Genomic DNA, 17,590 nt, shown 5'->3' on the forward strand with positions numbered 1-17,590 from the left:
GGTTAATTTTAATGAAGGTAAAATTTTTTAAAAGTAACTATTATGATAATTAGAATCTGAAAAAATATAGACTGTGATAGTTTAAGTCAGAAGATTCAAAATAGCTTCATAATGATATTTTATTACAGAATATGCTATTGGAAAGGGTAATAAATTGATAGTTAGATAAGATAAAAAAGATACAGCTAAATGTCTGACAAAGCACAGATATCCTAAAATATTGTTTAGATTCAGTTACTAACTCCAAACAATGTGACAAATAATATAAAGTACCATTAAGTGATGAAATATTTGGGGAATATTTACTGATTATTTTTCTTTTTCTTTTTTTTTTTTAAAGATAGAGTAGAGAGAGGAGAGAGAGAGAGAATTTTTTTTTTAATATTTATTTTTTAGTTCTCGGCGGACACAACATCTTTGTTTGTATGTGGTGCTGAGGATCGAACCCGGGCCGCACGCATGCCAGGCGAGCGCGCTACCACTTGAGCCACATCCCCAGCCCCTGATTATTTTTCATTTCTCTTAAGTTTTGATGCACTCAACTAGGTCAGCATGTCCCATAGAAATATGAAGTGAACTACTTTTCTAATAGTCACAATTTTAAAAGGTAGAAGAAATAACATTAATTTTAAAAATACATTTTGTTTCCCCAGTATATCCAAACTATTATCATTTCAACAGGTATCAATTTAAAGTTAATTATATTTTATTCCTTTTTTCAGTTTTCTAAATCCAGTATATATTTGACATCTTAATTAAGTATTAAATTTTTATCTGAAATACTTGATCTTGATCTGCATTTGGATTTCATAAAATTCACAGTGTGAATATATATGTATATGTGTGTGTATATATACACACACACACACACATAATTAGTTTCAAATACTTAAAAGTTTTGTAATAAGTACTAGTTTTGAGACTTAAGCTTAATTGAAAACAGTCAGAATAGGAAATTTAGTACCACAGTGGCAGTAGCCACATTTCAATTGTTTAGTATCTACAATAGCTTGTGGCTATCATATTGGATTCAGTGCCTCGGAGAAGGGCAGGTCTGAAGACGACAAGAGACAATAACAATCAGAAAAAGAAGCTGGCATTTACGTCAGTGTTAAATGAGACTAGCCTTGTCAAGAAAGAACAAGGACTTCTAAATTCCAAAGCTACTTCTACATATCAAAAGCAAAATGTGAAGATCTAAGTATTTTCAATAATAGGAAAATGGATGTTTGTGCTTGATATTTCAAACTCACTGGGAACCTTCATCTCTGTGCCCATAATAGAAAAAACACTGGACCTAATATGAGGTACAGGATGACACCCCAGCCTAGAGGAGGGGAGGAGACTGGAGGAGAGGAAAAGGGGGAGGAGGGCAAAATGGCAGCTGTGAACACTTTAGAAGGAAGTTGGTCATTGAATCTAACAGAATGTCGAGGAGCTTGTAGCTCACTTCTAGTTTGAAACTGGGAGAACTTCCCCTCTCAATATGCCTCCGTGGCAGGTAGGTCAGAAAGCAGAAAGGACAACTGCCATGACTCAGCAGAGCTGAAAGGGCAGAGCCCACCTGGGACTAGAAAGAAGGAGTGCTGGAGATTAAAGGGTCTGAATTCATCTGTGAGTTTAGAAGGATCAAGTCAGCCTGGGACCACAAACACAGGAGTAGTGGTTGTCAGTAGGGTATCAGTGACACAGGGACACACACAAGCAACAGAGGCCAACAAAGTCAGAGAGAGCACTTTGTCAGAGTCCTCAGTTCACTACTCTGATGTTGCCTCCCCACCTCAGCCATGAGATCTCGCAGGCCTCCATCTAGACCCCTGTGTTGTTCTGCCAGAAAAGGAACAGTGAGAAAAAGAGGAAAACTGAGAATGTGTTCGGGATTCTTCCTTTCCCATGCTGTTCCTACTCTGAAAGGCAGGTGCTCACAAGGAAGTTTAGATCCACTATGGAAAATAGAGGAGCTTCAGGCTTTATATAATCCAGAAGAATAGTAAGTTAAATTCATGACTTCTGAGGGGGCAAAAAGATGTGATACTTTTCTTCATCTATCGTAAGGCCCATGACAGTGCTCCTATAACAAATGAGAGGCTCACAAAAAGAAAAGCATAAAAATTGTACTGAATCAAAGTTTTAAGTTACATGGGAGACTTCAGAACTGAGGACCCAGTGATTCAGGGAAAACAGTCTATTTTTATGCTGAGACTCAGTGCAGAATAAACAACCATGTAGATGTGATTGCATAGAGGGGTATGATCTAATGTAACAGACTCTGTTTAGATTCTTCTTGGTCTCTGAGCAGTATTCCTTTCTTTATGGTATGGGCCAGGACCCCTTTGTAAGGAGGGTCTTCACGGTATAAGGGGGATAATGACTTTTCTAGGTTTTATGACCCACCTTGGGGAAGAAAAATTCTGATTTCTATGCATTGTTTCAGGGGTAGGGGGAAGCAGAGGGGAGATGGGAGGGCAGGAAAAGGTTAGAGAGAAATCATGCTTCTGAAACCTTGTAATTTTCTAATTTCCTTTAGTTCAAAGTATTCAGAATGCCAAAATGCTATGCTTTGGTGTATAATTTTCTGAGCCCCAACACTTCAATATACTATCATTTATTATACTACCATCACCACCTCCCCTGAGAGGTCTGAATTATGTGAATACAAATCTGTTTTCTAAAATCCTTGGTCTTTCCACTATTGCAGTGCCTTCCATCATAACTGTTATTACATGCACCATCAGATACCTTTGCATAGCAGTCTGGAAAACCTAGGAATGTGGATAAGAATATCAGGTATGAATGCAATGATAAGGCGTCCAGAACACTGCACATTGGCTTGGTAAATAAACCCCTCATATTTTTTTTACTGTTACTTTACCAAGTTGCAAACAGATCTCTACTGGAGTGCCAGAGGATCACATCCTTGAAGTTGTCTTATTTGGGGGAAATCTGTCTATAAACCAGAAAACTAATATGACAGATATCAATGTAAAAATTGAAAGTGATCTTGACAGGGTGGGATGTTGTTTTGAATGCAATAAGAAATTTCATTTTTTGAAGAGTCTCAGAAGTCCAGGATAAGGGAAAATAGGTAGGCATTGATCCATGTAAAGAAGTCATGGAGGGCTGGGGATGTGGCTCAAGCGGTAGCGCGCTCGCCTGGCATGCGTGCGGCCCGGGTTCGATCCTCAGCACCACATACCAAAAAAGATGTTGTGTCCACCAAGAACTAAAAAATAAATATTAAACATTCTCTCTCTCTCTCTCTCTCTCTCAAAAAAAAAAAAAAAGAAGTCATGGAAGACTTAGTTTCTTATACCACCATATATATAAATAAAATGTGACCATGTTATGAGGTTATTTAAAAAAATAAGTTATGTGCTTTATTAGATTGTATTAATCAAAGTTATCAATTTAAGAGATCAGTTTAAAGATAATCCAGTCCTAACCTGGCTAAGATATTGAGTAAAGTACAGAGTGCAATACGGAACAGTCCACCTGACTCTGGGTGGGGCAGAGGATCTGTATTCTGCAGAGCTTAATTTGGGGCTCTGAATTTTTGGAGAAGGATGAACATATGTTAAAATGTCTATTTTGCAGAAGAATCTGGCCTCTGCATTATTCTCACATCAATAGATGAAATCTAACTTGTGAATCTGTAGGAAGAAGGAGGTAAATGACAAAAGTGTACATAATAATCACCAGCAAATAAACAATTATGGATAATTTCAGCTGCAGTATTTAAAAAAGGAGAAAAATGTCAAAATAACATAGTGAAAAATGAAGAAGCATGAAAACAAGAGAAGGAATAAAGTCCTCCAAATGCTCAGCTACAGGACCATCTTAAACCTACCAATCTTCATTCACCAGGTTCTGCCCCCAGTATGAAGATTCTGGGCCTGTTATGTTTTCATGTTCTGGCTCTGACTTAACCCCTACAGTTCCTGAGAACTCACTGTAGATCTTACTGCACTCAGTACTCTACCTTTGCCCTAGAATTTAATCCTTCCAACACCATGTGGCAGTATTATAATGATCACTTGCATTTGATACCTAGATAACCTTACATGAGTTGAACACTTCACACAGGGGCAGTGCTGGGATTCAAACCCAAATCCTTCTGGTTCCAAAGCAGATTTCCTAATCACTATGCCATGGTTATCTCTTCCTATGGAACATTTTTATAAATATTAATTCAGTTACACATTAAATAGATATTGAGTGTAATAGTTTTCTATTGACATAATGACAAATTACCACAAATGTAGTGATTTGAAACATCAAAGATTTATAAGAGTTCTGTATCTCAGAGTCCAACATGGGTCTCCCTGGACTAAAGTCAAGTTGTCATCCAGCTGCAAAACTCAGGGTGTTCTGAGGAAGAATTCACTGGTCACCTTTTCCAGCTCTAGAGCTATCTCTGCATTCCTCTCTTCATCTTCACAGGCAGTACGATTGCATATCCATATCTCTTTCTGACTACAGCCAGGGAAGATTCTGTACTTTGAAGGACTTGTTTGATTAGAGAACACATTCAAAGGAAATAGTATGGAACCCCAAATAGGTTCCTAGGATGAGTGCATGGACATCTTTAGGGGGCTGACATTCTTCCTAGCACCAGTGCCTACTCTGTACCAAGCATTGCTCCTGACAAAGAGGACAAAGACAAGCTACTGTGTTAGTCAGCTTTTTGTTGTTGTGAGCAAAAAACCTGCCAATAAAATCTTAGAGGAGGAAAAAACTTATCTTGGCTTGCAGTTTTAGAGGTTTAGTCCAATGGGGACCAGCTCCATTGCTCTAGGCCCAAAGTGAGCCAGAACATCATGGTGGAAGGGCCTGGCAGAGGAAAGCTGCTCCAGTTATGGTGACCAGGAAGCAGAGAGAGAAGGTGGAAGGGACCATAGGGAAGATGAACCTTTCCAGGATACACCCCCCAGTGACCCACCTCCTTTACCTTCAGCCATGCCCCATTTCCCTACAAGTTACTACCCAGTCAGTCCCTTGAACTAAGATGGACTGATGGATTACTGCTCTCATAATCCAATCATTTCATGTCTGAATATTCCTGCATTAACACACGAACTTTTGGATGACACCTCATATCCAAATCATAACAGCAAGTAAAAAAAAATATGTATGCAAGATAATAACAGTGATAAGTACTTTCAGACAATAAGTACTTTCAAGAGTGATAAGTACTTTCAGAGTTCAAAATTTATTGTCACCCAACCATGCCATTCCTGCTTCATTCATTTAATAATTTTTGAGTGGCTACTGTGTAGAAGATCCTCTATGGATATCAGGGAGATTAGTGAATGGATAGAAGTTCTGTGCTAATTGGCTATTCTAGTGAAGAGAATGATTAAACATAGGTACATGCAAATGGAAAACATGATTCAGGTAGTAAAAAATGATACAAAGAAAGTATTCTATGCTCTTTCCTTTGAATATCTGCATTTCCCTTAATTCATGTTTTTGTTTAATAAATCTAGTGTTTATTTAGTGTTTACTATGGGTCAGGCACAGTGCAAAACACAAGGCATACACTGAAGAACCCAGACTTGGTTTCTATATCCTCACTCTAATGAAGAAAACAACTAAAATTAATAATAACCACAGATGGTGGGAAGCACTCTGATAGAAGACAGGGTTCTTTGAGAGCACATTACAGGATTACGTATGTTGTCCTGTGTCTAGGACAGCTCCCCTGGCCCTCTTTCCCCTAACCTGGAGCTGTAGTATTTATTCTTCAAAATCAAGCCTTAGCTGCCTTCTTGAAGAAACTCAACACTGATGCACAGGAGATGCTTAACAAACATTTGGGCTTTTAAAAATTTTATTTTAATAATAGTCTTGTTTGATAAATAGTATAATAGATTCTCAATTTATTCAAAATGTAGATCTTTATTATAACAAGTGAGTTAACTCACATGACAGATATAATTTGGGCATAATGATTATATTTTAGTCAAAGTAAAAAAATATGCAAAGCCCCTTGGTATGTATGTTAATTATTGTATAATTGTATAAACAAAGAGAAAAATGTGCAAGAATATATACCAGGTTATTAACAAGCAGCAAATGATCAACTTTATCCTTCTGCACCTTAGTGCTAATAGTTATTTATGGAATAGGTGCCTGAGAACTACTAATATGGCTAAATGAGTTGGCCTGTAAGGCAGTGAGCTTCCACTGACCCTTGAGGACTGAGTAAATACTGTCCTGCTCAAATCATATCATCTTTCTGTTTGTGTTTATTTAAGCTACATTTTGACATCTGCTTAATCAAGATGGTTTCATAAGTGAATTAAAAACCAAGAAAGCATAAATAATAAATTCCTGTCCTGTATCCAGCTCACTTAATAGATTATTATGCCATAATTTCCTCTTCTGCAAATTAGGAATAATAGACTTTCTGTAAAGATAACACAATTAGCCTGGTTAAAATGCACTTGGATTCATAAAGTACTACAGAGTTGCCAAGTACAAGTGAAAACTCTAATATTTCTTTTGTTATATCCATGCTAGCTGATTATGCTCCAGAAAAATCTGTGCATTATAAATAACTGCTATGATCTGCCTTCAAGTTAAATCTTTCTTTATACATTCTTCTGTTGACAGGCATCTATGCTGATTTCATAATTTATATGCACAATGAAACCCATTACTCTGTATAATTGAAATGCACTAATAAAAAAAATCTGTAACTTGAAATTCTCATAACCCTGGAAATTAAGTCACCTTCTCGTCTTCCCTTTGCATCTGGACATGAAGTGAGATCTGATAGAGAAAAAAAAAAACATCAAATTCCAGGCTTTTTCTGATATAAAATATTTTTCATTCGTTTTGAAAGTGGCCATATGGTGTCTTTGGGTCCCATATAAGCCTTGTTTAAATCATTAAGGCAGTTTAGGAGAAACTTCAGCACATTATAGTACAAGCTCACAGGTTACTATGAGTCTCCACAATTTGAACAGGTAAAGGCTGAGCTGTATCTGAGATGGCCTTTGGGGATAAGGCAAAGCAAGCCTTTACCAAAGTCATATAGATTCTGTAGGAGGTTTTGGACATGAACCACACTTACCCTACTTTCCCATTTCTTGCTAAGGGTGGAGTATAAATGTAACCTCACTCCTGTGATATTATCGTGGCTTTGTTTCTCCTGTCTCTAATTCCAACTCTTTTACATTTACTGATATTCAGCTTTTGTCCATCAACCATTGCTCTCAACAATAAATCAAGAAGAAAGGAAAAGTAAGAAATACTTAGGTGCTTAAGTACCTAAATATCTTCCCCTTAATTTCCATTTATATCTCTTCTTTCTCAGTAGTGCCATCCCAATAATCAAGCTGTATACTCTTCATAACAAGCTTTACCTTGGTTCTGTTTTCCCATTTTTAAGATGAAGAAGGTAACAATGGTAACTAAATTACAGGGATTTTTTTAAAAAGAATTTAATAAGATAATGTAATATGTTTAGAATTTTTTCCCTGAATAGTGATCACTCATTAAATGATGACTATAACTAATATTAGTGGTATTAATATTATTCCACAGTACCATATTTGTTTTGTCTTAGTAAGGATAGGCTATCTTTAAAGTTCTGACAGATGTGAATAAAGGCTAAGGTAAGGAACTATCAATCAGTCCTCTAACTGTATTAAAGGAAATCTTACAAGCAGTCCAAATTCCACTCTCTCTTCATACAGAGGAGACATCCAAGGAATAACTGCATTAGCTTCATCACTGGAAACTTGATGTGGCACGTAGGAGAGCTCTTGAATACATTTAGAATGACAAAACCATCTTTTTCTCTTTCTCATCTCTTCCTATTTCCCTGTCCTATGTACTGATCCTTGTAACTGAAATTATTAAGCTCTACTGAGCACTGGCTTTGAATATACAGAACTAATTTTGAAGGTCACAGGCCAACATGGGGACTATTTAGTTTTTGGGTTTTTTTTTCCCCCTTTAAAATATTGGGAACCAGGATAGATTGCAAAGGGTTAAGACTTGGCTAGAGACAAAAATTGTATCATTTGTACTCTTTAAATATTCATACTGCCTCTTCTGGCAGCTAGCAGGGCTGCACACTTTGCCTAGAGAGGGGAAAAACACACAAAAAAGATAATTACAAAAGTTCATAGTGTTCTAAAATGGTTGCTGTGAACTAAAAACTTAAACATTTGGTTTACTCCCCTAGGCAAATGCATTTTTTATTCAACTCATGGCAATAGTTAGGTGATTATATACATTTCTAGGTATCTTTCTTGGCATGTTATCATTACTACATACTTACTGACATTAAAACCATAAAATTTGATTGTGCTGGTAAAGCCATCTCTTTTGTAATTACTTTCCTATTGACTATAATAATAATTGACACCTTTAGTTGTCACATTTGCTTATGAAGTAATACCTGATTTAAATATGAGCAGGTGAACTATAGAGCAAGTCAGATTAGGAATAGGAACAAATGATTCTTGAGTATAGTGGCACACAATTTTTCATTCAGTAAAATCGAGTAACACTACATATTCTTCATTAATGTGTGTGAACATGCCAAATATGTAAGTATCTATTTATTAGCTGATACATTTCCATCATATTTTTTGTTATTGTCGTCCTAATTTTTGGCTGATAAATTTACAGAAAGTAATCTCACCATTTCAGATAAAAACATAAAAATAGACCTTGGCACTTTATTGACTCTTAAATTCCTTCTTCAAAGTAACATCTGTTTGTTGGAAATTGCTCCATTTTATTTTTTAAGCAATATTCACAGTTCTGATTTTATCCAGCATGCGTCCTTTCATTATGACATATAACAGTGAAAACATTATAGACATTATCAGTTTTCCCCTTCTAAAAATGTTAAGATCATGCTAAAATGTAAATTCAGATAATACAGGAAAAGGTATGTTAACATTTTTTTTTCTTTTCAAAAAGGCTACCTAGAATATCTGTGCTCAAAGTTCCTAGGTAATAATAATTGGCCAATAGTAAGAAATGGTCCTGGCAAGTAAGTAAAATTAAATAATATCTAATCTTAAATTGTGCTTTAATGAAACTTCAGTCAAAAAATTCTTAAACTACATTAATTGAGCCATATAGTTGTATATATGTCTGTAATATTTATGTGTACCTACATATAATATGCTATGCATATAAAAAAAGAAAATACCATCAAGGAAGGTCATGTTTTTTTATTCTTTCAGATGTACATTACCAACACAATCAAAGCCAAAGGAACCAGACTTGCCAAGCCAGTTCTATGCTTGGGATTAATGTGTTTGGCTTTTCTTACTGGACTCAACAGAGTAGCAGAATATCGAAATCATTGGTCAGATGTGATAGCAGGCTTTCTGGTTGGAATATCTATAGCAGTATTTCTGGTAAGTCAAATTTATGTAGATACTATTGGATTTTTAATTAACATGAAAAGTTGCCTATAAGAAAATATAAGAGGGAATTACTGAGTTTGTCTAAATGTGGCATATCACATGATCATACTTAATATTTTAAGTCATTCATTTCTTTCACCTCTTACATATGTTCTGTTTAATGTCAGGTTGGGGGATGAAAAAAAATAATTCTACACTTAAAGATGAATAAAATATTTTCAGATAAAATGGATCAGGGCTAAAACCAGTCCTCCCTGGATAGATATAAAACTGGACCGTATGGATATTTAAACAATTTCCTTGGGGCAGTTTATGTCTGGAGTATATAATATTTATATCTGTACAGTGCCAGAATAGTCTGGTGCCTTGCCCCATGCTCTCCAGGAACCAGCAAGTCACAGGTGCTCTGACAGTGCCCGCTTGTGAGAAGGGTCATTTCATTTCGATAACTAAAAATTCATGGAGAGCTTCCAAGGAAATGCCACCTCAGGTCATATTTCACCATATAGGGCAGAGAATTCTAACGAAGTGAGCCTGCCATCCATATTCCTATTTTAAAGTAACCTTGGAATATTTCTATAAGTTCTGGTGGTTGAAAAAATGTATTTGAGTTCAATATTAGAGTGTATCAATCCATTATAATTGTAGGTATATAACTTTCACCTGGATGACAAATTGTAGAGACTATAAATCAAAGCATATTTTTTTTCATGGACACATTATAATTTATAAGAAATACTTTATTTCCATTTCGATTGCATTTGAATTGCTTCTCACTCTAACCTGTCCTTCCTCAATCTCCTTCCACTATTCAATAACCAGTAAGTAACCAAAAAATGTATTTGAATCTTTCTAGTGAGCAAACGCTTAAGCACAACTTATGCACCTGCATATTTAGTAGGTTATTTCTTCTGGAATCTCTTGTGGTAAAATAGTAACCATGACCTCATCCTCTATTCTACATCCTGTGCCTATGTGGAGTTTTTTTTTGTTGTTGTTGTTGTTTTGTTTTTCTATTTTTTGGTGATATCACTCACTCTGAATCTCAAGGTCTGGGAGTCTTAGGACCACCCTCTGTTAAGAAAAAAAAAATTCTGTGTTAAAATTAACCAAACTTATTTGAGAAAAAAAAAAGTTCTAAAACTGGATACCATCCCAGACCAAAGTTGGTTCAGAATGCCCCAACGTACCATGGGTACAGGTTATATTTATACCCAGGGAACAGGAAGTGAACAGTGCCTTGGTCATGTTTTGGCAGTGTTCAGCCTCTGATTGGCTGAAGGTTCAGCTGCTGTGAATGGCTAGATTCCATTCCTTGGTACAGTCCTATAGATTATATTGCAATTTGTTTATATATCAAGCTAGGTTACAGTTCACTATATCCAGAAGCCACTTTGGGTCAAATTTTATCCGAGTACAGAAATAGCCTTAAGCTGAACTTATCAATTTAACACCTTTCACTTGCTCTTAGAGACATCCTGTGGCCTCCTGAAAAAGAGCCCACACTTGAGCCAAAACCTTTTCCTAGCTTTTATTCTCCGCATTTTTAAACTGGCTAACGTTTTGAAGAAACAAACCAAACAAAACCACCTTAAGCAAATCTTAAAGTATTCCCAGGCAAGGCAAAGAACACACCAACAGTCAAAATTTCAGAGCACAGGTACCAGATGTGACTGCTGTGCTTCAGCTTCCCAGGCCAGAACATCTTCTCCAGCATCTCATCAGCCTTCCTATTGACCTTACTGTGGCTGCTGCCATCTTCCCTCCCTCTAGTCTCTATAAAACTTCCTAACACCTTGCAAAGTCAAAACTATAACCCTAGCACCTTCCTAGCTACCTACCAGGTGGAGAACCCTGTGGTGAGGGTTGAGCTCTATAGTGGATCCTCCTTGTGTTCAAGACCTTTGCGTTGTACAGACTTAGAACATTCCAAGATGGCTCACGGAACATTCCCCCATGCCCAGGAAAAGGACTTCATGAAAAAGTCATGCAAAATCAATGCTTTCACCATATAATAACTACACATGCATTTATGTGTTTATTCACAGTAGTTTGTGAGTGTGAGTGCCTACAGGTAACAACCACTGTGCCAAGAACTGGAGATACAAGGAAGTTCAAATAAACATGGCCTGTCTCCAGTGGGAGTTACAGTCTGGTTTAGGAGAAAGACAATAACAGTTCTATTATTCCCTTAAACATCTTCTCCCTTTCTTCCATCATAAAATAAACATTTACTGAGTCACTGTTCTAATCCAGGCATTGTTCTTGGTGCAGGAAACAAATATCCAAAAAAAAAGAAATCATCCATGTACTTACATAGATAACAAGTTAAAAAGAGAAAAACAGGCAAAGAGTTTTGCAGAGGGTCAAAGGTAATGATACAAGTACCAGTACTCAGGAGGTAAAGTTTGGGATGAAACATAAATCCAAAAGGGAAGGTGGTATTTCAACTTGAAAAGTTTTGGAATGAGGGTGAAAGAGCACAGTGCACAAAGGCAACATGAAATGCTTCAAAACATTGGCTGCATGGAGCCCAACTGTGCCCTAGACACAGGGTGCAGCTTGTTCATGAAAGAGCATGACCTCCTAAAATGGTACTGGTCCTCCAGCACATGTAATAAGAGGTGGGGTGGAACAGGACACAGACAGTGTATCCTGAATGGCCTTGTATGTTACAAGAATAATCTGGGCTTTTGCTTAAAAATGTGAGTGATCTATTGTCAGACTTTAACTGAGTTAAAACAAAAACACAGCATTATTGAAGCCCAGTTTCTTCATCAGTTCAATTTGTATCCTTCAGTAATTTTATTATTTCTGAGCCTTAGTGTCTCCTTTAAATGAGGTGAATTTGAGCCTCCCTAAAGATCAGTCTTTAGATTTACAAAGATTAAATGAGTTAGAATATGTTCAGTGAATGGCTATGTGAATGAATGACATAAGTTCCATACATGATAGTTTGTCTTCTCACATTCCCTTTCACCTTGTGATAAAATTTGTGCTTTGAAAATATATTTACTGAAAAAGAAAACTCCAGGTGAGGATAGAGAAGAAAGTTTATGCAGACCCAGGAAAATAACATAGCAAAAGTCAGACCTCAATGGCACAGAGAGAGGAGAGCATCTCCAGGAGGGATTGGGGAGGTGGGATGTTTTGGAGCCTGAGGGAACACTGGAGTTGATATGGCCAAGGCACAGGGAGCAATCTGTGATAATTCCTGAGTTTCTCATTCAGGCAACTCAGTAGAACATTTATTTTGAGCAATGACTCCAGCTCTGGTTTGTAATATCCTGGGGAGCTTCCAGTTATCTTGCAGTGTGTGCAGGATTATAAAATGATTCCAAAACAAAATTAACATTAACCCGCTCCAAGCCTCTGACTCTTGGTTAAAAGAGCCCCCGTCCCCACCAATCACCCAGACTCTTTGTCTAGCATTTGCCTTTGACTCATTCTCCTGGTTCTTCTCCCACAACCAATGATTCATCTAGTTCAAGTTCCTTTCCACTACAAACAGTATTTCTTCCATATCTTATATTTTTGCCCTTTTAATCAGAACCTCTCAATCTAGAGATTATTGCTTCTCACCTCGGTTTTATCAGTAGGTTCCTAGCTGCCTCCCGCCTTCAGGCTTTCTGCCAGTACCACCCCCATTCTACTTCTGTACACTTATAACAACTCACTGCCAATAACAAGACAAAAACAAAATCTCTTTCCTGCAGCATCAAATCCACACTTCTATCACCTGCTCTCTTCCTAGAGAAATTTATTATCCTCTATTTACTGAGTACAGAAAGCCTACACCTTGAATCCAATCAGCTTCCTGCCTTCTCAGAAGCAAGCTTTGACCATCCTACATATATGCCTTTGTGAGCAAAGCAAGGAGTTGTAAGTCAGAAAATCCTACATCTGAGTCCAGCCTTTGCCACTTGTTGTATGACCTTGTGCAAGTCGTTGAGCCCCTGGTGACCCCTAAAACAGCAAGGTCTTCTCTGAACCATGTTTAAAACATGAATCCTCCCTTATTTTTGATAAAATAGTATTAATCAATTGACAATTCTTTTTCAACTAGCATTTTTTTTTGTATGTTGCTAGACATAGGGATTCTACTCATTACCCTTGAAAAAAATGTTGTTTTTTCCTACAGCACTCCAATTCTTATGTCACATCTAATTTTTGTTTTGTTTTGTTTTGTTTTTGTTTTGCTATCAGTCACTGGAGAATGTAAGCTCCCCAGGGAGAAGTCTGTTTGCTTTGTTCATTGCCTATCCTCCATGGTTAGAACAGGATTGGGTACCGAGGAGTTGCTCAGGAAACAGGTGATAGATGGATAAATGAGAAAGTGTTTTATTTGCTTCTCAGGGCTCTTTTAAAGGTCAAGTGAAATCCTACATGTTGCAGGTGCAGCCCAGTGCCTGTTAACAGACCAAGTGCTGAGTGTCATGGTCCTCATCCTGGACAGCTATATTCAAGTCTTTTACATGCCTGAGATTTGGCTTAGGCAAGTCCCAATTTCTCTAGGCAATATTCCTGATTACTTGATTTTCCCATTTTTTTTCTTGATTTTTGCAATTATGTTGCAATCTAAATTTGTTCCCATCTTATGTGCATTTTGCTTAAGAGTAATGAGTAGAATCCCATGTTTAGCAACATGCAAAGAAATTGTTAGTTGAATAATAGTTGTTGATTGATTAATATTATTTTATACAAATGCATGATTCAAAACACTTATGAAAATTATATGTTTCAGTGTTAGTAAGAGTAGTTCAGATTTATTGAGCACAACAATAGTATGTCATATTATCTTACATAATAATAAAAATAATAGTTATGTTTGTGATCTTTGCTACATTAGTTTCATTATACCTCACAATAACTTATTGAGATGTGGCTATTGTCCTCATTATGCAGATTAAAAAAACAAGCCTTAGTTATATTAAATATCCTGTACATGTTTTAAAAGTTAGAATATGAAAGTGTCCAGAATTAAGATTGAAGACTATTTGACCCCAAAGCCCAGGAACTTCATCTCAAGCAATAATGATGTTTTGTTGCTATGGGAAGGGAAAAAATGAACACAAATAAATCATATCAATTTATTATCACTACTGGATGAAGAAAGCAAATATATGTGTGTGTGTGTATATATACACACACACACACACACACACACACACACACACATATATTCTTTATAGGAAAAGGTAGACTTATACATATGGAAGTCACAAATACAAAAGTTGAATCTTTCAAAGGAAATTAAATTATATACACACATTGGAAAATTTGAGAATATTTGGCCTGAATGTGGCTCATGCATTAATCTTTTCATTTACTGTAGCAGTGGAAATACAGCAGGAGATGAAAGCCAGTATCTCTGATTTGTGGAACATATATAGTCTTGGAACAGGCATATATCAATCAAAGTATTAGTCTAACTAATATATAATTTCTTATGATGTAGGTGCTCTGATTAAAAAAAAGAAGCATGGTTTCACATGAGCACAAAGCAAAACAACAAACACAAAACCAAAATAAGTTGTTCTAGTCAGAGATTCAGGAAAGACTTCTGTGAGTTAGAGATGCTGAAGGGATAGACCATGACTGAGTTAAAAATGGAATTCAAAGAACGTGGAGCTGAGGAGTATTTCAAATAGAAGGAAGTGAAAAGGAGCAAAGGTGTTTGGAAAACCGAGAGAAGGAAGGTTGCAAAGTGATTAGCATTTACATTTTAGGATAAATGGAAAGCTAAGCCAAAAGATTGTTCTAACGGGATGATATAATTCAATTTGCATTTGGAATCATCATTTTCACATCATTATACAAAATAGAAGATGACCAAGACTGGATTTAGGGGGATAATTTAGAAAACTATGCAGGAATCTGGAAGAGGTGATGGTTGCTTAGTCTTTGGAGTTGTTGGTGATAGACATAGACTCAAACAGATAGAAATAATCAACATGTTTAGAAAGTAAAATTGAGCATATTCAATAAGTGGTTGAGTATAGGAAGTGTAAAAGATAAATTTAAATTTTAAGCCTCCTATAGCTGCACTGGGCTGGGAGAAGATATGTGTGGGGATGTTGCCTTTCCTGAGAGAGTCTAGGGGTAGGTCAGAAGATGGGTGAAGTTTGAACTTAGTCTTGAATATTTGTTGAATTTGTCACACCTTTGCCAAAAAAAAAAAGAATTGGAGTTACTTTGGTGATCACTTTTTAATTGAGAAAATGGACCCAAAGAATGAAGAATGTCAGTTTTCAGTATTGAACTCGGGATCAGCCAGATCTCTTGTTGTTTATTTTTTCTTTTTCTTATTATTTTTATGAACAGTAAATCAAGACTTGTGAATGTTAGCAGATAAGACTTATTAAATATTTCAATATGACTGTAAAGAAGATTTGGTAATTTTCTTTCTTAAAATTTAAATAACAAGAGTAAAGAAGAATAATTATTATGCTAATAGATAACATTTAATAAGTGTCTAATACGTGTTATGTGCTTATGAATTTCATATATGAATTTTCAGCTGCTTCAGTGGTATTAACCTGTCATTTAATAAAAGCAGGTATAAACAGTAAATCTTTTCACTAAGTTTTCCAAACCTAAATAATATCAAAAACAATTATACTAATTTCAGAAGCCCAAATTAACTCTAGGTGAATTTCATCTCATGAGTTCCTTATGGCTTTGTACATAATTATTTAATTTCACCAAATTTTTATTTAGAAGATTCATCTGCAGTTTTTTTCCATCTGCCCTGTTTTCCAATAATTTATAATACTATTAGAATGGGAAGAATGTCTGTCCCTGTATGTATGTATCATATGTATCATGAGATAGATATGAAATTGCTAATTTGTTTTGTTGTGATTGTTAGCTAAAATTCTTGATTATATCCTTTATATTCCAGAGCAGTGATCAGCAAATTACAGCCGATAGACCAAATTTGACCTGCTGCCTATTTTTTTTAAAAGAAAGTTTTTTGGAACACTAATAAGCCATTTATGAACTATCAGTGACTACTTTTGCATCAGAGTGGCAGAGTTTTAGTAGTTCCCACAGAATCTTTATCTCACATAATCAATGATTTTTATCACTTTCCCTCTCCAGATAAAATTTGCTAACTCTGTCTCCTGGGCAGTCAGTATCTATGAGTCTTTTGTGGGGTTATGAAGCTGGAAACATCATTTGACAGTAGATTTATGAAGTACCCATCTTCAAGCCTTTACCATCCATTACTTTAAAGATCTTGGTGGCATTGGTAAAGCTGAGGTATCAAATTATCAGAATTTGATATTAGATATCAAATTATCAGGTTTTTAATCTGTAATTTTTCTAGGAAATGGAAGGATAAGAGATAAAAATGAACACAAATAACTCTTACGAGTTTTCAAGGAAACTTATTTTTTCTGAAGGAAAATCTCACAGTATGTTGTGATTTTTAAAGATTTGTAATTTGTATTCAAAAATTGAGAGTAACAAGTTGTAGTTTGTCTTTGAAAAAATTCAATAATAAATTCTACTAAAGAAAAGACATTGTGATGGAGCATTTGTGAAAATATGCAATGTTAATGTATTATTATAAAGTATTACTAAAAAATGAATATTGGCTTATACCTATAAGACCTGCATTTTGATTTATAGAGTTCCATAAATCCAGAAAAACAAAGTCCAGTACATTACTCACTAGTTATTATAAATGAACAATAGCAAATAATTTTACTATGTTGTTTAATTTACTACTTCTTAAGTATGATCCACTTCCATCCAGAAATCCTGGAACATGTTAAAAAATGCCAACTCGTAGGCCTCATTCTTCACCTATATTTTACTTCAGAAATTTTAGGGGCAGGCTTAGGAATGTGCATTTTTAACAGTGCCAGAACTTTATTTTTAGGCATACAAAAATATGAGAACCTTTGGTTTAGTTCAAATTCTTTTATCTCTGGGATCTAATCAATTGAAACCAAGGTCAATTTCCTTTATGTAAAGGGTCTTCTATTTCAGTAGTAGCCCCGGTATTCTATTGTTGAAATACCAAGTACATATGCAACAAAAATAATAGACAATAAATGGGGTTAATTAAAAGGATCTTACTAAATTAGATAGTGCCAATTGTAGAAGGTTTATTATGAATGCAATAATCTTGAAGCAATGGAAAATAATTAGCATTTAAATTAAGTTGTAGGTTAGCCACA

The 17,590-nt window shown here is 35.7% G+C and overlaps 1 protein-coding gene across 5 annotated transcripts in view; it reads left to right on the plus strand.

Moving 5' to 3' along the window:
* Positions 1–17,590, plus strand: part of PLPPR5 (phospholipid phosphatase related 5) — a 288,814-nt gene that overhangs the window by 250,225 nt on the left and 20,999 nt on the right. For all 5 annotated transcript variants that reach the window (XM_081308331.1, XM_081308333.1, XM_081308335.1 and 2 more), the window contains one exon: positions 9,213–9,389. In XM_081308331.1, coding sequence (XP_081164457.1) covers positions 9,213–9,389 — 177 coding nt within the window. The remainder of the gene's footprint in view (positions 1–9,212; positions 9,390–17,590) is intronic.

Source organism: Spermophilus citellus (genome assembly GCF_964194105.1).
Source record: "Spermophilus citellus genome assembly, chromosome: 9".
NCBI lineage: Eukaryota > Metazoa > Chordata > Mammalia > Rodentia > Sciuridae > Spermophilus > Spermophilus citellus.